The sequence below is a fragment of the Delphinus delphis genome, chromosome 3, assembly GCF_949987515.2.
Source record: "Delphinus delphis chromosome 3, mDelDel1.2, whole genome shotgun sequence".
NCBI classification, from domain to species: Eukaryota; Metazoa; Chordata; class Mammalia; order Artiodactyla; family Delphinidae; genus Delphinus; species Delphinus delphis.
Window position 1 is genome coordinate 163,511,966 of NC_082685.1, and position 19,912 is coordinate 163,531,877.

Below are 19,912 nucleotides of genomic sequence, written 5' to 3' on the forward strand. Positions count from 1 at the left end.
CGGGCTCTAGAGCGCAGGCTCAGTAGTTGTGGCTCACAGGCTCAGTAGTTGTAGCACACAGGCTCAGTAGTTGTGGCTCACAGCCTCAGTAGTTGTAACACATGGGCTCAATAGTTGTGGCTCACGGGCTTAGTTGCTCCGCGGCATGTGGGATCTTCCTGGACAAGGGCTCAAACCCGTGTCCCCTGCATTGGCAGGCAGATTCTTAACCACTGTGCCGCCAGGGAAGCCCTATAAAGGCTTCTTGTTACAATACTTTTATCCCTAGAAAATTGTTGTGTTATGATAATAACAATAATAATTATAAATATAACAAAGATGGCATTAACTGCTATCGTGACATTTTAGATTGGACCCATACAGTTATATTTTCTCTTGTCTGATAATTTAACTAAATGCTGTACCTGAACAAGACTGTTGAAATAACATATTAGAAAATAAATGTGATCTTATAAATTATCTACTGAAGACTAAATGAAACATGTCTATATTAATAAACTCATGTGCCATTTTAAGTCATTTTTTTCAATCTTCATAAACATGTAACTTCAATTGATACATTTAAGATTATATATGTGTATGTACACATGTATATACTTACAAACCATTTACTCAAGGAAATCTTTTCAAATCCTTTTTTAAGTTGGTGCATGGGCAAGGAAACCAGAACAATCAGTTGTGAAATATTCCCGTGTAAACTCTCATAGGCGTTACATAAGTGAGTTAACCATAGGCTAACAGTATTGCAGGATTTCCCTCTCATGTTCTCCTGCCTTCCTTTTGTTCAGAGAATTTGGATGGAGAGACCCGGAACTGCCTGAAGTGATTCAGATGTTGCAACATCAGTTTCCTTCGGTCCAGTCTAATGCTGCAGCCTATTTACAGCACCTCTGCTTTGGAGACAATAAAATTAAAGCCGAGGTAAGCACCACTTGGAATCGCAAACGACTGGTGTCAGATTCATCACCTCTTAGGTGTTCAGAGTAATGTTGAAAGAGAAAGAAACACGAAACTTAAAGTTATGTTATCAAAACTTAGATCCACATTTATGACTGAAGCATAGCACTTTTCATCTAAGTATATGGCATGCCTATGTATACATTCTTCTTTTTTATATTTGAATACTGAAGGAATAGGGGACCAAGGATATATGCTAGTATCACAGAGGCAAGATTATGAAATGCTATACTTTTGGTGTGATTTGCCTTTTGCTTCCCAATTCTGTCTCTGGAGTCATCTCTGCTTCTAAATCCTAAAGAAATACAAAGCATCTTTGTTGTCTCGTCAAATTACAGCAAGATTACCACATCAATATATGGTATCCTCTGTCCTTTCTGGAAAACTCATTGGTAAGGTAGGAACTTTAGGCAATAAACCAGCTTTGTGTTATAACCAAGCATTCTGAGCCATTTACAAAGATGCCAGTGGATATCATACAGATACATGTGTTCTGTTAAAGAGACTACTATCCGTGTCCAGCATGTAAACAATTGTTAACATGCTCTAAGTTTTTGGAATACTTTAAAGTGCATAAATTGTGGTGTGTGATATTTCTGGAAAATCACAGTGGTCAGCACAGCTAACTCTGATTTTTTAGACAAGGGACAAAGCGTTTGCATATGAGCAGCTGAGTAATCAAATTTTTAGAAGAGATTTTATAAGCTACAAAGAGTCATCTCCATAGCATGTAAGCAATTTTGAGGATGAGTCTAAATTAGTTTAAGAGTGGAAAGAGGAGATTTGAAGATATAATTGCGATTTATTATAGATTTTGCTTGCTTGCATTGAGATGTATATAGCCTAGCAGCTTTTCTTTTTTTTTTTTTTCCCTGTCTCTATTTCCCTGGGACTATGGAGGGCTTGACCCATGCTCATTCTTACTAGAACAGTCATATTTCTTTATGGAAAGAATATAGGGCAGTGGTTCTCAACCAGGTGTGATTTTGCCTCCCGAGGGACACTTGACAACATCTGGAGGTATCTTTGGTCGTCAGAACTGAAGAAGGTTGTGGTGGAGCCTTCAGTATCTAGTGGGTAGCAGTCAGGGTTTTAACCCAACTCAGGTTCAGACGCTCACCGCTCAAAAGCTGGTACTTGAGAGACAAGTGTTGGTAGGAAAGGAAAGATTGCTTTATTCAGGAGACCAGCAACCTGGGGAGAAGGTGGACCTGTGTCCAAGAAGCAACTACCAACTGCTGATCAGGGGGCAAGAGCTTTTAAAGTGGGGTTTCGGGGGTGTACAGGTGGCGGACATGGCTACATGCAGAACAGCACAGTCAGCTCTGACGGTCATCTCGAAATTGGTCATGCCATGGTCTGATCAGGGTCATCTTGATGATTTTAAGTACAGTTAGTCTTCAGTTCCAGGATCGGCTTGTTCCCATGTCCTTGAGGCCAGTTCTTGGAACTGTGCGAGACGGAGCAGCTTATGTCACGGCTTCAGTCTGGGCATCATGTAGTTAACTTCTTCCGCCAGGTGGGTGTTTCAGTATCTACAAATCAGCTCCAAGAATATGGCTCAGCATATTACCTGTAGCCCTTGGGGAGGAACTAAAGGTCTTCGACTTTGTTTAATGGCTGAACTATTATTACTTTGTCTTGCTTGACTGTTTCCCTCTCTTTCTGCATTTTCTCACTTCTCTGATTAAATGTATTCTTTGGCTAAAGTTTTTCTACAGACAAGAGACAGGTGGACAACACAGAGGGTCTGTCCTGGGAAGGCCCCATAGGGTCCTGCTCGGTTACGAAGGATGCTGCAGGACATTCTGTAATACACAGGGCAGCCTCCATAACGAGGAATTGTCCAGACCCAAATATCAGTAGTGCCAAGGCTGAGATGAAAAAAATGATTGTTCATCTAAGATAACCTTCAAGTGTCAAAAAATACTCTTAAAATGATCTAAGAATAAAGTTATGTGGCTCCTGTCCCAAATAGTAATTATTGTAATCATTCTCTGCCTTTAGTAAAAAACAAAGTAGCCATTCAAAATGAAGGATAGATTTCTGATTAAGGGGTAACGTACCATCATTTTTGGAAGATGATGCCTTTGAGGGTTTCTCTAGAGACCATGAAAGTGTTTCATCCCATGACTGGCATAAAGTTGATTCAGAAGTGGTGTGGCTACCCCTCAGCAGCAGGACTCCTCCCCCAGATTTGGTTCCGATATCAAGACTGAGGACACTGCACACACCCCACGAGAGTGTGAAAAGGTGTGTTACTCACATAATGAGGCTTATGAGGGTGAGCAGGGCGGCTCCCATAAGGGGCTGAACTTGGCTGGAGAGCACAGGGAAGAAGAATGGCTCAGGGATTTGGTGGTGGTTATGGGCTGTACCAGGGTGGGGTTCGTACATGCAGACAGGGACTTGCATGGCTTGAACCTCCTACTGGTGCCAAAGGAAGAGGCATGAGAGCTTTGTTATCAGCTTGCTCAGCTGTGGGCAGAAGAGAAAGAGCCGTCAGGGGCCAAACATGAAACAACGCAGTCAGATGCCATGACTGGGCAAGTTCAAAGTTGCTGCCTCTGTCTACATGATCCATGACTGGCTTTGAAGCCTCTCCACAGCAATGGCACCCAACAGCTAACTGACTACGGACTTGTGTATGGCCACATTAGAAGCATCCCCATGCCCTGTGGGAGACTGAAGGTGGTGTGAGGGAAGGGGTGCCCAGCACACACATCAGTGTCAGAGAGATATATCTTCCCACACCGCTTGCCTACTCACCAGCTGTGTCTCCTTGAACAAACTGATTGTTGACTCTTACCTTTAAAATAGAGATGCTGATACCTCCCCTGTAGAGTCTCTGTAGGGACTAAATGACTTAATGGATGCAAACTGCTAAGTGGTGACTACTCAGTTATTCATATTCTTTTTTGGCCAGGAACACAGTTAAGACACTTAAGTCACTATTCTATCTTATGTGTGTATGTATGGGTCTGGGTGTATGTGTGATCACTTTTTCATTTTGCTGTGGGTGCCCCCCAAGGTTGCCTGTATCACCTTCCCCGACAGCTGATCCTTAGAGCTGTGGTTCATGTGGAATTCATTCCTCTCCTCCACCTCCTAAAGGCTCCGGACGCAGACAGGACCCCATGATAATGTCCCCCGGGTACCTGGGAGGCTGTGATGACAAGGAAGGGAAAGGTATGTAGGGCACAGCCTGATGTCATGTTGACAAAATGAGATCAAAGTTAGTAAACGTGAGCCAAAGGAACGGGGCAAATGTAGGAGGGCCACATAAAATGCAGAGTGAGCCATCTGGAGTTTCTCTTCGTCTCTCCTTCAGTCGCACTGGGAGCCCACATGTGTGCTTGTGTATACACATACACACACACACACACACACACACACACACAGATATACAGATGTGTAGGGACTTTGCACAGACCTGTTTTGTTCTCTCATTCTAACTCAAGCCCAAACCATCATTAATGGTTCTCCCTTTGTGACAGATGGCTGCCTATCATCTCTTCATATACGGGCATTGATTTTTGTAATTACCTATTGTCCAAATACTTTCCAAATTTGCTCAGTCTTCTAGTCTTTCTATTGCGTTTTATTGAATTGATTTAGCCCTTCCGTCTACATTTCATTATTGGTATTGACTTTGTCCACACAATGGATAGGCCGCTGAGCAAAAGGCAGAATTAAATCTCCTGTATGTGGAGGGTCATAAATCATGGCTTTCTCATTCCTTATTGCAGTGCTTTGTACAGTTTTCAGAGAATGAAGCCAAGAAATTAAGTTTTGTTCAAAATGATGCCGGATCTCATAGGTACAAAGTCGAGAATTCACTTCCATAAATCAGCAGACAGAAACCGTGTCCCTAACTTCTCCTACTGGTCTAGTGAACTTGGATTTGAGGCATTCTCCTGGTTCCCTCCCAGGAGGGAGGTGGAAATGAGGGGAGAAGGATGGGTGTGGTGAGTTCAGCAACCACCAGTGACTATGGGAGAGTCTGCAATCCACTGGGTGCCCTGACCCGGGCACAACATTCAGTTAGGAAATGCTTTGAAGACCAGCAAGTGTCCAAAAATTGGGATAGGAGGGTGTCATGCAAACAAGAGTTTAAAGTCAGACTGAGATAAGATCAGAAGAAAAGCAGTTGAGGAAAAACAAAAGAGGAGGGGGGAAGGAGACAGTGGAAGCAGAAGATCCAGGCATTGTAGCAAACACCCCACAGCTCATCTGGTGCAGCTCATTTCCGTGGGCTGACGAGTAGCTAAGATGTAGGCGGGTCCCCCAGCTTTAAAGAGCAGAGGTGTGATTGGCGTGGATGGCTGTCAGTAATATTTGAACTATGTCTGCCATGCACGCTGCCTCCTAAATTGTTGGGAATGTCATAATAAAATGAGCTTTAGATAATCTAGGTAGTTTTTAGACATGAAAACCTGCTCATGTATATGTACTATAGGCATCTTTTAGGAGGTGCCTAAATGTCGATAATTTTTTAATGGTTTTTCAAAAATCCTTTTTTCATTCTTTCCGGGAACCTTCATCAGTTAAGAACATTAAGGACATCTCATTGATTTAGGGATAATACTAAGTGCCTCTCATGAGTTATAATGATTTGGATTTATTTACACTCCTCCCTCCTGTGTTTTCCCCCATTTCTTCTCATGCATAAATAGAGTAGGCAGGTGGGCATCCCCAGTTCACACCGGGCAGGCATACACAGACAGGGGTATATGTATCCATGGGTGTGCTACGTGGTGGCATTCAAAGCAGTATGTTGTCTGGAGATAAAAAGGTATTTGCACATTTTTATGTGACAAGAAGGGATTATTTTTAAATGTTTGAATACTTTATTTCATTGTAAATTAATAAATTAAATTTAATAAAAGTTTAATACAATTAAATCTAAAAATTTTTATAATTTTAAAATGTCTTTTTTAAACATAAGACCATTCACTTAAATAGCATGCCTTTGTAAAAACTCAGACTTTATCATATGATGTTACACGTGAGAAGGACTTATATCCATGTCTCTGTAATGGATGAATGGCTGGTGACCACCACTGATTTAATTTAGATTTTGGCCTGATGGCCTCTTTGTATATGAAAAATTGTCTTCAGCCATCAATTGTGTAACCCAAGTATATGAAGATCTTAGACAGTAAATGCTTGCAATCTGAAGATAAGAACGATTTCTCTAAGAAACCAACACTGATTTTATTTTGCTAACTCCCAACGAAACTCTCCCCAATTATCATCATCCTAACTCCAATAAAACATTTCTTGTTTTTAAAGAAATGGAATTTCCAGTTCTAGTGGAAAGAAGAGTTTATCGACAGCCTGTTCTGGGTTAGTAGGAGAATCAAATATTAATAACATAGATCCTACCTTTAAGGGATCCACAACCCCCTGGAAGAACAACATGTAAACAGGGCAATATAACACCTTGTGCAAATGAGCTCCATGGAAAAGCAAATCCCCATATCCTGTGAGTCTGTTTGCAAAATGCTTAAAACCTAGCCTTGTGGAGTCTTGAAACCTAGCCTTGTGGAGTCTTTTAAAACCTAGCCTTGTGGAGTCAGAGAAAAATTCCTACTTCCTACAGTGATGAGTACACTGGATTTTAAATTAGAAGTTGCCAGAAAATATAGCCAAAGTCACACTCACTTAGGCTTGATGAAATAGGGGTTAGACTTAAGGTTATCAGTCCTTTGGAGAGCGCGTGCGCGTGTGTGTGTCTGTGTATGTGTGTGCGAGTGTGTGCGTGTGCGTGTGTGTGTATGAGATCATGTCCATATAGTTTCAATATGTTTGTACCATTTACACTCATTTTTTCCCAGTAGCATTATTTTCTTTAGTGCTGTTAACTAGAACATAGAAATTGACTTCTCTGTATAAAAATACGCATACTGTCCCCCTCTCCCATAATTTTTATTCTACTCAGACTGATTTAGAGCATTTCATATGTTAAAAAAAAAATTCAGACTTGCTCCTATCTACTACACTTAAAGGGCTTCATAGTTTCTATTTTATTCTCAGTTCTTTCTACCTCACAGAATTCAAGAGAAGGTGCTATCCATCTTTTCAGTTGATTAGTTTTGAATCATTTCTTCTCTTTCCTTCATCATAAATTGTTCCACAGTTTTTGAGAAAGAGCCTTTATGAGTTACTAGATGTCAGGAGACAGCGTCCCACTGAGCTGACAAGCACGGGCCCTGGAGCAAGGCTGCCTGCCTTTGAACCCTGGCTGCTCTCCTACTTTCTAGCTCTGTGATCTCGGGCAAGTTTCTTTACCTCTCTGAGCTTTCGTCTCCCAGACCGCAAAATGAATCCACATCGCTGCAGAGAAAATGCACACAGACTGCCAGTCAGAGTAAGTGGGTTAAGACATGTGGGTTATTGTTAGTATATGTGGAAAATATAAATTAAGGAAATCGCTTCCTGACAATCTCATAGTGTTATAGACAGAATGCCGCTGGGAAGTTAGAATCAAAGGACCATTTGCACATGCCAGCATAAAAGAACAAGCAAACAGGTCCCAATGATTAATACACTGATATTACGTGAAAGTGGAATTCATGAGTATATTCATTCAACAGATATTCATTGATCAGCCATACAGTCCCAGGCTCTGTTCTTGGCCCTGGCCGTACAGCAGTGAATGAACTAGACTCAGATGAATGGGGGGAGGCGACAGGAAACAAATAAACATGTAGGTCTATCACGTGTCAGATGGTGGTGCCGACCACGAAGAAAACGTAGCAGGGAAATGAAGGCAGAGGGTGATGGAGGGCGGCAGGAATCGACTTCTGTTTCGTGTAAGATGCTCAGGAAAGTCATCTCTGAGGAACAGCGTTTGAGCAGAGCCCGGAAGCAGTGAGAGAGAAGCACAGAGTTAGTCTCTGAGGAGAAGTGTCCCGGCAGAAAGCAGCCGGAGGCAGGCTGGGCTGCGTGTACTCCAGGAGTGCGTTGGTCCCCTAGGGCTGCTGGAACACAGTACCACGCTTTGGGGAGGGCCTAAAGCAACAGAAATTGATTCTCCACAGTTCTGGAGCCGGAAGTCCAAGATCAAGGTGTGAGCAGGGCCAGGTTCCCTCGGAGGTTCTGGTAGAATGAATGCTTGCTCGCCTCTTCCTGGCTTCTGGTGTGGCCCTCAGTCCTGGCCGTTCCCCGGCTTATCTGTGCATCACTGCGATTACTGCCTCTGACATCCCATGGGCTTCTCCTCTCCGTGTGTCTCTGTCTGCGCCTCTTCTCCTCTGATAAGGACACCAGTCATATTGGATTAGGGCCCACTCTAATGACCTGATGTTAATTTGATTACATCTGCAAAGACCCTGTTTTTAAATAAGCTCACTTTCAGAGGTACCTGGGGTTAGGATTTCAGTGTATCTTTGAGAGGGCACAATTCAACCCATAACCCTGACTAACAAGGAGTGTGGCTGGAAGCTGGTAAGTGAGGGGAACAGGGGTGGAGATGAGAGCAGAGCGCTGAGTGTCCAGGGCTGGGTCACGCAGGCTTGTCAGGTAACCTTCAGAGAAGAGAAATCCGGGGCCCACTGTTTGGCAGGGTATTTTGGGAAGTAGCACATTTCAAGAAAGGATACTTAGGGAGATTTTGGAACCTATGAAATGGTTCAGAGGAGAGGGTAGCTGGTGATACGCAAAAACATGAGGAGAGGCATGCATAGAGACAGTAAATGGCTAAATGAAGTGGGCAGGCTTGTCCCAGAAAATGTAGAAAGGTAGACTTCTGAGTCAGAAGAAGCCAGAAAAGGAAGGGAGGTAACCTCGGGTAGCCTCCTGTGGCTATCTCAACGTGATTGAGAAAGTGGGAGAAGAACAAAGTGGCCACTGCCTCTGAGGGAAGTGTGGGTAGTTTCGGAGGGGACAGGGGAGCATTTGGAAAACTCTGACATAAAGGAGGAAGACTTAGAAATGAGAGGCTCTCCGTCTGTAGGAGCGGTGGCAGGGCCGCTGACTGACAACCTTCCAGAAAACACTGTGGAGAGGTGGCCAGCAGCCAAGCGGCAGATGAGGGAACGTGAGGAGGTGGAAACAGCTGGTGATAAGTGACCGTTAGATCTGCATAGAGAAAAAGGAGAAAGGCAGTGACTTTAACAAGCTACACTCTAAGACCTTGCTGTATTGGGGGGTCAGGTGGTAGCAAGTTATGCTCAGAGACTGAAATTGTCTTTGCCTGTAGTTTATTTAACACAGGTGCGCAGCGGGATTTGTAATAATTTCACAAGCTAATAGCAGAGAGGATAATGTCTCTTAATGAGCCAATAGAGAAATAGCACCTTCCACACAAATGATGGGTTAATTACTCTTTTGTTCCAGGCGAGGGGAGATACAGAAAGAAAGTCAGAATTAAGTTGAGGTGCACCTTTTATGCAAGTTTGCTTTCTCAGGAGAGCTGGCTTCACCAAGCCGGATCTGACTTCTAGCTGCCAGGGCAAAACCCAGGTCCCTTGTTGCTAAGGCTGGTTGCTGGGGAACAAAGGCACCTGAGTCGGCGGGCCGGCCAGGGTTATCACTCCAGGGACGGCTGCAGAGCTTGGGCCACTGCCTACAAGGAGTGCCTTGCCGAGGCAAGAACAGTGTCCCTTCTCTTCCTGGAGCTGCCGCTTATCTCAGCACCAATGCTGGCGCACGGCAGCCCGGCCTTGAACAAGAGTCTCGAGACCTTCGGAGAGCTAGAGCAACCAAGGGTAGGTTTGCCCAGACTGGAACTCTCATGATATTCCTCACCAGCTCCCAGAGTTTATAGTCTAAATGTCCACTTGCTTCTCCACATGTTCTTACTGAGAAGCCCCCAGCGGGCCCCTCAGCAGCTGGGCTACTAAGTGCTTACCACTGACAACAGATGAGAGGTTAACATCCTGACATGAAAATGACGAAAGTCATAAACACGTGAGTTTGAGATCATGTCACACCATACGTAACGGACCTGTTTCCAAAATATGTGATCTCATCATTTTTCAATTCCATCAGGGAGCAGGAGGGAGGGTACACAGCGTGACAAAGGCCAGGAGTGCTGGTCACTCCCCAAGGAGATTGCTTCTGGGTGTTGGGGAAGTGTTGGCTCGATGGAGAAGCTAAGGCTTCTCAGGGACCACAACCTTTATGAACGCAGGAGCCCTGTGATATGTGATCCATGCTGAGCTACATCGCAGCCGGGAGCTAAAACAGAATGGGTGAAAGAAGCAGCCAGAGGCCTCTCTGGTTTGATGGCCTTTTCTGTTGAGAAGTTTAACAGGGGAAGTGGGAGAAAGAAGGAAGCCATGTTGGGGAAAGAGTGGTCATTCGGATAAAAACAGGCCGTAGTTTGTAGGTGGCAGCAAAAAAGGAAGACTGGCATCTTCTTCCCAGACTGGCTGTCAGCTCAGCTTCAGAGCTGGTGACTTGCCTTGTGCCACCAGGGCACAGGGGAGAGACAGCATAGAGGTATGGTCAGACGTAGTGGGCAAGGACAGTGTTCCCTCAAGTTGAAGGTCCCTTCAAGGAAGATGGACCCCTGCAGGAGAGAGGAGTCCAGGGGTGTCGGGGATGTGGGTGTGTTCCTGCAGGAGTCTGGAAGCTCAGGGTGAAGCAAGATGGGGTCAGAAGATGCAGAGTGAGGCCGTCCACTTGGGGCATCAGAGAGTTACAGCCACCTGGTCGCACGGAAGCCGTGGACCACATAGGCAGAGGAGACCGGCGTCAGAGCCTCCTCCGGCTGCTTCAGTGCAGGAAACATCTCGCCTCCCTCCCCACAGCAGTACAAGAGAAAGAAAGAGGAAGAAGGGGAGGGGAGAGGAGAACCAGAGGCTGGAGTTCATGGTCCAGCCTGCTTCCTGAGGCTGGGATGTTGGAGGATGTGTAGGAGACTAGGACTGAAGTCAAAATGGTCAAGCAACATTCTTTGTAACTGGAATGAGACCATTTTAATAACCTAAAGTGAATGAAAGTTAAGCAATCAGACTGATATGGTGTTGAAATAGAGCCAGCCTGCTGCGAGAGTCCTGATTAAAACCACCAAGTACAGAAGGTTCTCTTGGCAAGACAGGGATGAGTCAGAGAGCAATTTATGGGGTCAAGACTCAGGAACAATGATGTAGCGGGTATTTTTCTAATCTTTGAAGTTTCCTTGCTGGGACTGCTAAAATTCGCTTGGGTTATTTTCACTTCATTTCGTCTTTGGGCCGCGCTCTCCTTCTATTTTAATGAATTATCTTTTTATCTGCCCACCCCCTGAATCAGTTTGTATTCTTTCTGATAATTAACAAAAGAAACAGATGACCTATCTAAATGTCAACCTATTGCATTTCTGTCACAGGTAGAGGACCCCGGGTCTAACCTAGCAATTTCTCACCAGGCTTTTTTTTTCCCGCCACATTTCCGAATGAGAGCTCCTATATCATATTTTAGAAAAGAAGACCTCTACCTGAAGAACGAATCCCTCATTCAGGGGCATAGTCCAACTGTATATCCACCCTAAACTTCTTCAGCCCGCGTTAAAGTCACTTTTTTTCCTTTGGCCTTTAGGAGGGACGGCAGAAAACACCTGGCCTCTGTCATCCTGCTAACACTTTGCTTCTTACTGCTGCTGATTTATCACCATTAGACCTTGTTTCTAGGTGAGAAATCTCTAAATCGTTGAACCAAGGAAGAGGCATCTTGTTTATCTGTCATCCTTTTGATTTTTTCCCTTCTAAACAGTCTCTGGGTTTTCCAGGCACAGAGAACTAGAGAGAACATTTTGTCAAAATACTGGTAGAAACAGCACAGAAGCTTCTACATCAGATTAGGCTCATACATAGATGATGGTGCACACTTCTCTTCTTTATGATGTCCTTGTGGCTCTGTGCTTGCCTGTATTTCCGCGATCAGTTTCATTAATCCACTCTAAGTAAATGAGTTTGCTGTCACCTCTTTTGAGCCTTTGATCACGTCTCCAGCTTCACCAAGGTTATTGTTCCAGTTCATTCTAAATCCATCAGACCTCATCAACCTGATGGCACTTGTATATTCATTACTGACCCTGCTCTCTGCGTGCTTGCGTGTGCCATCTTGGAAATGGTTAACACCACTGGAGCCAGATACCATGCAGGACAAGAGCCTCTCTGACTTATTTTAAGCATGTGTGAGTTTCTAGCTCGTATTTCAGTCATTCAGAATCAGACTCTTATTGGAAGAAATGTGTCTTTATACCCAAACTATCCTGTAGATGTTTTGTCACACCTCTCCCCTATTAGGTGCACTTCATCGTTACAGCTGTTTTTTAAATGTTTCAAGGAAAGCTACCAGTGATCATTATACGATAACAGTTCCTGTTTGGTAGCCCCAGTGCACTTTTCAACCAAACCTTTAATACAAGTGAAAGAAAAAAATCTCCTTTGTTAAGGGCTCTTCAGAATTCAAATTGGTCTCTTGTATTTACAATCCTCCTTCATTAATTTGCCTCTTGAACACAGAGTAAAACACGGAGTGGGCATTAATGCTTTTGTTACTCGTATTTAATTTTTGGATGGAACAATTTGTGCATTTCCTTTGGATCTATACAAGCTGTCTTCAATTTCCAAAGATTGTTTGAAAGAAAGAATCTTACGATTGAAATGTATTTTCCATTAACATAGTGGTATATAAGGAGACCAGTCTCCCCAGGCCGGCTCAGAAAAGCCTCACTATCCCAAAATGTCCCTGTACTATAACAGTGGGTGAAGTTGTAGCAGTGGGTGAACAGTACTACAATATCCAGTCTGTATTCATGAGGAAAGGCAAAAAGTGTTCCAGTGGGAATGCGGGGATCTCACCTCCAGTACTCTGCTTAGAAGGCAGGTTCACCGTACCTTCCCTGTGGGTTTTGGGGTGGGAGTGGACACCATCCTTGCTACAAACCACAAGTGATGGAATCTGCTGTCTGGGGCAGGGGCTCGAGGAAAATAGAGACAGATGAAAGGGAGCAGGAAAACAATAAGTGTTATTGGCGGGAGGGTGGGTGGGTTCTGAGACTCCGTGGTGTGGACCGAATGAAGGGGAATTGGGGATGCGTCAAAACTGGATTCTAGGAGGTTGCAAACTAAAAAGATGTGGGGAGCAGGAGGTCTGCTCTGAGTTACCCTTATAGCCCAGTGAAAGTCCCCAGGCCTCACCGACTCCCTGACACTGGCTTCATTTGCTTCTCCTTTAACTACTGTCCTTTCTACTGCCACCACCTATAGCTCTTAAGCCAGTTTCTCTCCCTCCTGGTCCACTAGAGAAGAGGATTATCTTCCCAGACATCCCCTATTCTTTTATATATAATGCAAATACGCTCAACGTTGATGTTTTATATAGATTTTACTGCCTTCACAGGTGATGGAGAAGCATACCAGGAATAAAATGTTTCCCTCATAAATATCACCCCTCTGTTTTCCTCTTACATCTTAAAGACACAAATAATGTCACATATAGATGGTAGAATGGCGGCTTGTATATTTGACAGAAAGCTTCTCTCGGTGTCTCGTAGTGTTCTCCTTTCAAGATGGAGCTGTTTGGGGACTCCTGGTGAGAAGCAGGGTGGAGCTGGGGAGGTGGGGTAAGAATTGGGCCCCCTATTTGCAGGCTGAAATAACCCTATCCTGTTCTAAGAGATACTGAAATCAGATCACAGGAGAAAGAACTCTCTGTCAACGGAGACTCTGAAATTCCATCAAGCTCTTTTAGTCAGGCATGTTTCTGAATTCCTGTTTCACTGAATATTTCCTCTTTCTGCTGATAAAGATACTGCAGAGTCACCCCTCTCCCCGCCACATACACATCCAGTTATTTCCAGTGGTCACCTGACAAGTATCTATGTTCAGAAACATGCCTATCAGCTGTGGGATGAGAGGCACCGTTTCTTTCCTCTCTTGCTGCTGTTGGCTGCATGCAGAGGGAGCCCAGTGCCCTCAGGAGTCGATGGTGGTGATTATAAGCAAGCCGTCCTTAGCTGGTGCCCTTATTCCAATTGCTCCCTCCTGGCCTGGCCTGCCAAGCACCTCTGACACTCTCCATCACTGTATCTCACCAAAGCCAACCACCCTTGCCAGGCACTGTTGCCTCTTCTCATGGGTATCACCATCTCCTTGCATCAACCATTACCCATGCCATGAGTGTGATAGATCTTTCAAAGCCTAAAAAATGTCAAAAGTGGTGAGAATGTATCTGTACTACTCCTGATTTAGTGTTTCTGTTTCTTATGTGGATCAGGAAAGCAACAAAATAAAACAGATACCACCAATTTTACTTATAACCTCCATATTTTGTATGGTCCGTATAGGACTCCAAGAAAGGCCAGTTAATCCAAGAGTTAAAAACCAGGCTGTATCCAGAATTATCCCTCTTCTTAACCATGAAGTCCTTGCTACTGGATCCAGCTGCCCAACTCCCCCTTTCTTCAGTCCCCAAAGCTTGTTCAGCATGCCCAAATAGGTCTAAGGAACAGCAGTTCACCATTTTGGCTCAAACTCCTTGCCATGTTCTTTAATTTACAAACTTACCTGTACAAAGCCAAGAATGTGTCTCATCTCTAGTGGGTGGTGACTGTCCCTAAGCTCCCCAGCCTCTCAGTCTCTCGTGGGAACACACAGCACAGTTCAAATCAACCATGCAGATTGGTGTCCAAAGTGGGATTGATACACAGACTTCACAGACTTTGTTAAGATGGTGTGGAGCACACATACGAAAACTGAAAGGGATGGAGATAATTCTGTAATACCATCTTGGTGGCCAGATGATTCTTAGTATGAAACCATACAACTTTGCATTTATGAAAGAAAGGAACTACTTCAGTGGAATATGTCTGCTATCCCTTTGATCCTGGGTGTCACAACATTATATTGTGTAGAAATTATAATCCAAAGAGAAAGGATTGTTTCCACTGGGTCTTACCAAGCAAGCAGAGATGTCTGAGGCATTTAGCAAGGATATAAAATCCAACATGTAAAAAATATGAAAATTGTACTTGGTGTGCTAGTATCTGTATTGTAGACAGGTGGGGCAGATGTGAAAGGCGAACTTGGCTCTTGGTAAAATGTTCTCTTCAAGGAGTAATGCCTCTCTTTAGTCCCATCTGTCATTATTAGACGTGTCCAGAGAGCCATGGACTTGGGACTGTAGAGGTTTGGGCGCAAAAGAACTGGGAAATTGTTCCAATGAATATAAGCAAGGATTGAGGTAAAAATATTACCAGGGATATTGATAATGAACCAAAGACTATTAGTCTCCGATGGATATTAGTGATATCAGGCTTTAAGTAGAATAAGTGTTAATCATAGGTAGCAGCTATGCAGCCTAATGCTTTTGCCTCTAATCCAAGGTTATGTCCCTCTGACCTGGGTAGAAAACATGGTGTATGAGGCTTACCCCAAAGGGTAGAGTTATCATATTACCTCCAACCCCATCACTGATCCTGAAGAGAGGGGGTATGGACAGATGAAGCCAACTTGGATTGATCTGTGACCATGCCCCAAATCAAATGGCACCAAATATCTTTTTGGATCAAACAATGGATGGTACAGTGATCTGGGGAGCCCTCTTTTAGAGGACCCCCATATTTCTTGATTTTTTAATTAGTTGAAGATGTCCAAGAGGAAGTTAGGGCACTCTTGCTTGACTTACCATGAAAGAGGCTAGTGGGTTCTTTGGTCAAGCTGGTGCAAACAGCCATGAAAAGATGAGGAATCACAGGCAACAGAAAGGCTAGACAAAAATGGGACAGGGCAACCTAGGACAGATTCGATTTGGGAGGTGTTTGTATGGTCATTAATGAAAGAAATGGAAAAACAGTTGTCATATAGGTTGTATTAGTTTCCTCTTGCTGCTATAACAAATGACTGCAAGGGGGTGGGGAGGCTGAGTTACTCTTGTGACATTCCCAACAGGAGAGTTGAGGCCACATGCTGAGGCTTGTTTGATTGGCAAGAATCTGGGAAACCATATTTTCTGGGCTTAATCAATGTAATTTTACCTGGCCATTACACTAAAGAATTAGAGGTTGTTTGGAAAGAGAATGGTAATGTTCAGAAACAAAGGGTAATTTTTCATACCCACTGGCCTAGACATATCACATGTGCAGACCACAGTGAGTTTACATTCCCATGACACACAAGGGGAATAGGTATGGTGGCATAATCCAGTTGTGATTATATAAACTAAGTGAAAGCCCCTTGGCCAACCAAGGTCCAACATGCTCAAAACTAAAACAAAATAGATTTTCTGGAGAGGTGCTAGCAATATCTGTATTAACAAAGGAGGTAGTAGGAACTGGTCCCCTGGCTCCCAACACCTCCTTATACAAAAGACTTATTTTACCAAAGCAAGTCAGCTTTTCTAGGTCAGCTTTGTAGATTATTAGCGTCTAAATAGAATGTTCTCCCTATGGCTTTGACAGTATACAATATAGTTCAGGCTAATAAGGAAACTCAGTGGGCACCAGGGATTTCAGTGCTGTCATTGATCTGGAAAATTCTTTATTTTTTGCCCCAATTCCAATTTCTGAGAAAAAGCCAATCTCAATTGGCCTATCCCCGAGAGACCATACTGTCTATTGTAACAGTTCTCACACAGGATATGTTAATTCTCTTACCGGTGGCCAAAATTCTTGTGAAGGGACTCACATTTACTGATGATAGAAGATACTCTGATATATGACTTTGATGGTGTAATGATTATCAGGCCTATAAAAGAGCAGGCCAACAGAATTGCAACTAGGGTGACTCATGACAAGGTGAAGCTAGCTTGTAAATTCTGCAGAGTTATGAGGGGTGACCCAACAAGGAATATTTGAACAATCAGGGCTATTTCTCAACTGATGAAAAATATTCTCCTGATGCCACTCTGAAATGAATAAGAAACATAATAGTTGGTAGAACTCCTTGGGTCCTGGAGAAGTCATATCTCAAATCTGGGGATACTATCAAGTCTCATTAGAATAAAAGAAAAGAAGGGAAAAGAGAAGGAAAAAAAGAAAAGGAAAGAAAGAGAGTTGCTTTTTTTTTTTTTTTTTTTTTTTTGCGGTACGCAGGCCTCTCACTGCTGTGGCCTCTCCTGTTGCGGAGCACAGGCTCCGGACACGCAGGCTCAGCGGCCATGGCTCACGGGCCCAGCCGCTCCGCGGCATGCGGGACCCTCGCGGACCGGGGCACGAACCCACGTCCCCTGCATCGGCAGGCGGACTCCCAACCACTGCACCACCAGGGAAGCCTGAGAGTCGCTTTTGAAGGTCGTCCCAACAACAAAACTTCTTAAGGTCTTCAGTGGATAAGAGTTTCGAGTATAACTTCCACATGCCTAAAATCCACACTTCTTTATCCAAACAGTGACAAATACCCAATGAGACTGGAGTTTATGGCAAAATCGAGTAAGGGCAGCAGAAGGACAACCTTAAGGTTTTGAACATACTGACTGCCTCACTCCACCTTTAGGTATTTACTTTGTAGAAGGTGATCCGTGGCTTGCTCTGGGCACTAGTAGAGATTCCTCGCATCTTCAAGAGACATTTGAGGCCTGAAATTCCTGTCGAGCCTTGGAGAAAACACAGACATAAGAAAAGTTCCGTCCAAAATCTCTCTGATTAAGTGCAAGGATTTGCTCAAGAACCTCTAGGTTTGGCTTACCAAAGGTGTCCACTAGATGCATGAACAGGATGCCTTAGATGCCTTAGAACCCAGGTTCCCTGCTTTATCTTTTTCATCCTCTTCTACAGAGAAATCAGAGGCCCAAACTATGCCTCCTTCCCAGAACAAGTCCAGTAAGAGCAGGACTTGCGGACAAGAGCATTAAAACGATGCAGGAGGAACACTTTGGGAAGGCTGCCTCCTTCCAACCTAGTTTTTCAAAAAGTTAATGTTAACAGGACAAAAACCAAAACACCAGAGTTTATCTTCCTAGTTGGCCATGTTGTATTCTTCTGAATGATCATCTGAAATACTAGTTATAGTATAGTATACTAATCATTCATTACTCGTACAGACAGGGTCAGCCATCCAGTGTGCAACCTGTCCCATTAGGAGGACTCTTTCTGTCTTTCCTCATTGAAGTTATCTCAAGAGAGAATCATGTAACACTGACTGGTGTGCAGTGACCAGTGGATTAGCCATTGAGTCCAGAAAATGGGCAAAGAACGTTGCCCTATCCTTGGTACTTCTTTATACAGAGCAAATATACAGAGAGATATGAGACTTCCTTGGTTCTACCAGACTTAAATTTGTCCTGGTGATCTAGATACACGTCAACCAACAGCCAAAGAATAAGCCCTGGTGGTTAGGCAGGAGGTGACCTGTTGGTCCTGACTACGTAGACAGTAACTTAGGCGTTGGAAATGGATGGGCAGAGCAGCCCTGTGCTCTCCACAAGTGGGCTGATAGAAGCAGTGAAGCCTGGAGGGCAGCTCATGAACACATGATAGATCAACAGTAGATCGACAATAGATTGACTGAGTCCACCTGTGTATGGGCTTCGTATTGCTGCTATAACAAATTACCAAAAATGTAGTGCTTTAACAGAATGTAACTTTATTATCTAATAGCTCTGGAGCTCAGAAGTCCAAAATTGGTCTTACTGGGCTTAAATACAGGGCTGCAATTTTTTTTTTTTTTTGGAGGCTCTAGGGAAGAATTCGTTTTCTTAACCTTCTCCTGTTTCTAGAGGCTTCCCACATTCCTTGGTTTATGGCCCCTTCGATCTTTAAGGCCAGCGGTAGCTCGGTGAGTCTTTCTCATGCTGCCATCCTTCTGATCCTGACTCTTCTGTCTCCCTCTTCCTCTTATGTAAAAGAACTTCATGAAGACACTGGGCTCACCCAGATCACCCAGGATAAACTCTTTAAGGTCAGCTGATCAGCAGCCTTAATTCCATGTACAGCCTTCATTCCCCTTTGCCATGTAACGTGCGTATTTGTAGGTTTCAGGGATTAGGATATGGACGTCTTTGGGATGGGATGGAGGCATTATTCTGCCTACACAACCTGTTAGAGCAAAGAAACCCTGGGAAGCCATACCTCTGACTGAAGGATGCCACGTGACCTCCAGCTCTGTGGAGCTCTCTGCCTACAGATAAGGTTCTGGATTCTTCCCACTAAGAAAGCATTTTTCCCTTGATTAGGTTGGCTTTGTCACATCAGTCTGTTTCATCTTGATGGCCACGGGGTCTCGAAAGCAAGTGCACTGATCATGTGTTGGGCAGCTGCCAATTCTTGTTATGAAAATTCCCTTCCAAGTATTTTAACGTAAATCACAATTTTCTTCATTTTGTCATTCAAACTTGCCAGGTCCCCACCCCTGTGAGCATGGATATCTATATTAATAAATATCCCACAGTTTTTCATATTACCTCACAGAGTTTCCAAAGCTAACATTTTTCTCCTTTTTGCTAGTCTTCCAGCCTCTAGATTTAATTTTTTTCTGCAATAAGCATCCTAAGAAATGAATCAATAGATGATAATTTGCTTTGCAATTTAGATTTTTCCATTTTAGTGTCTTCAACCCTGAAGAGTGACAGTGGAATGTGAAGATTTTTGAATTATGAATAATCTTCCTTATTGTTCTGACTTTTATCTGTCTCTACCGTTTAGCCCAAGTTCATCTAATGGAAATTGGATATTCAACTATGGGCCTGAGTGCTACACTATTTCACATGCTTTTATATGTTTTTTTGCATTAAAGAAGACAAGAAATTTGCATACCTATAATTAGCTAATATATTCAGCATTGGCTCCTATAAACAAGATGCAGGTGTATGTAGTACAGAGCATTTTATACGTAGTGTTGGCTTTCACTTGTGGGAAAAAGTACTCTCACTTCATGAAGTGAAAAGATAAAGTTATAAGAAAAACATTTTTTTTTAATTTTTATTTATTTATTTATGACTGTGTTGGGTTTTCGTTTCTGTGCGTGGGCTTTCTCTAGTTGTGGCGAGCGGGGGCCGATCTTCATCGCGGTGCACGGGCCTC

At 43.6% G+C, this 19,912-nt stretch overlaps 1 protein-coding gene across 3 annotated transcripts in view; it reads left to right on the plus strand.

Annotated features, from left to right (window-relative positions):
• Positions 1–19,912, plus strand: part of CTNND2 (catenin delta 2) — a 937,337-nt gene that overhangs the window by 678,694 nt on the left and 238,731 nt on the right. For all 3 annotated transcript variants that reach the window (XM_060009660.2, XM_060009661.2, XM_060009662.1), the window contains one exon: positions 789–921. In XM_060009660.2, the coding sequence (XP_059865643.1) occupies positions 789–921 (133 nt within the window). The remainder of the gene's footprint in view (positions 1–788; positions 922–19,912) is intronic.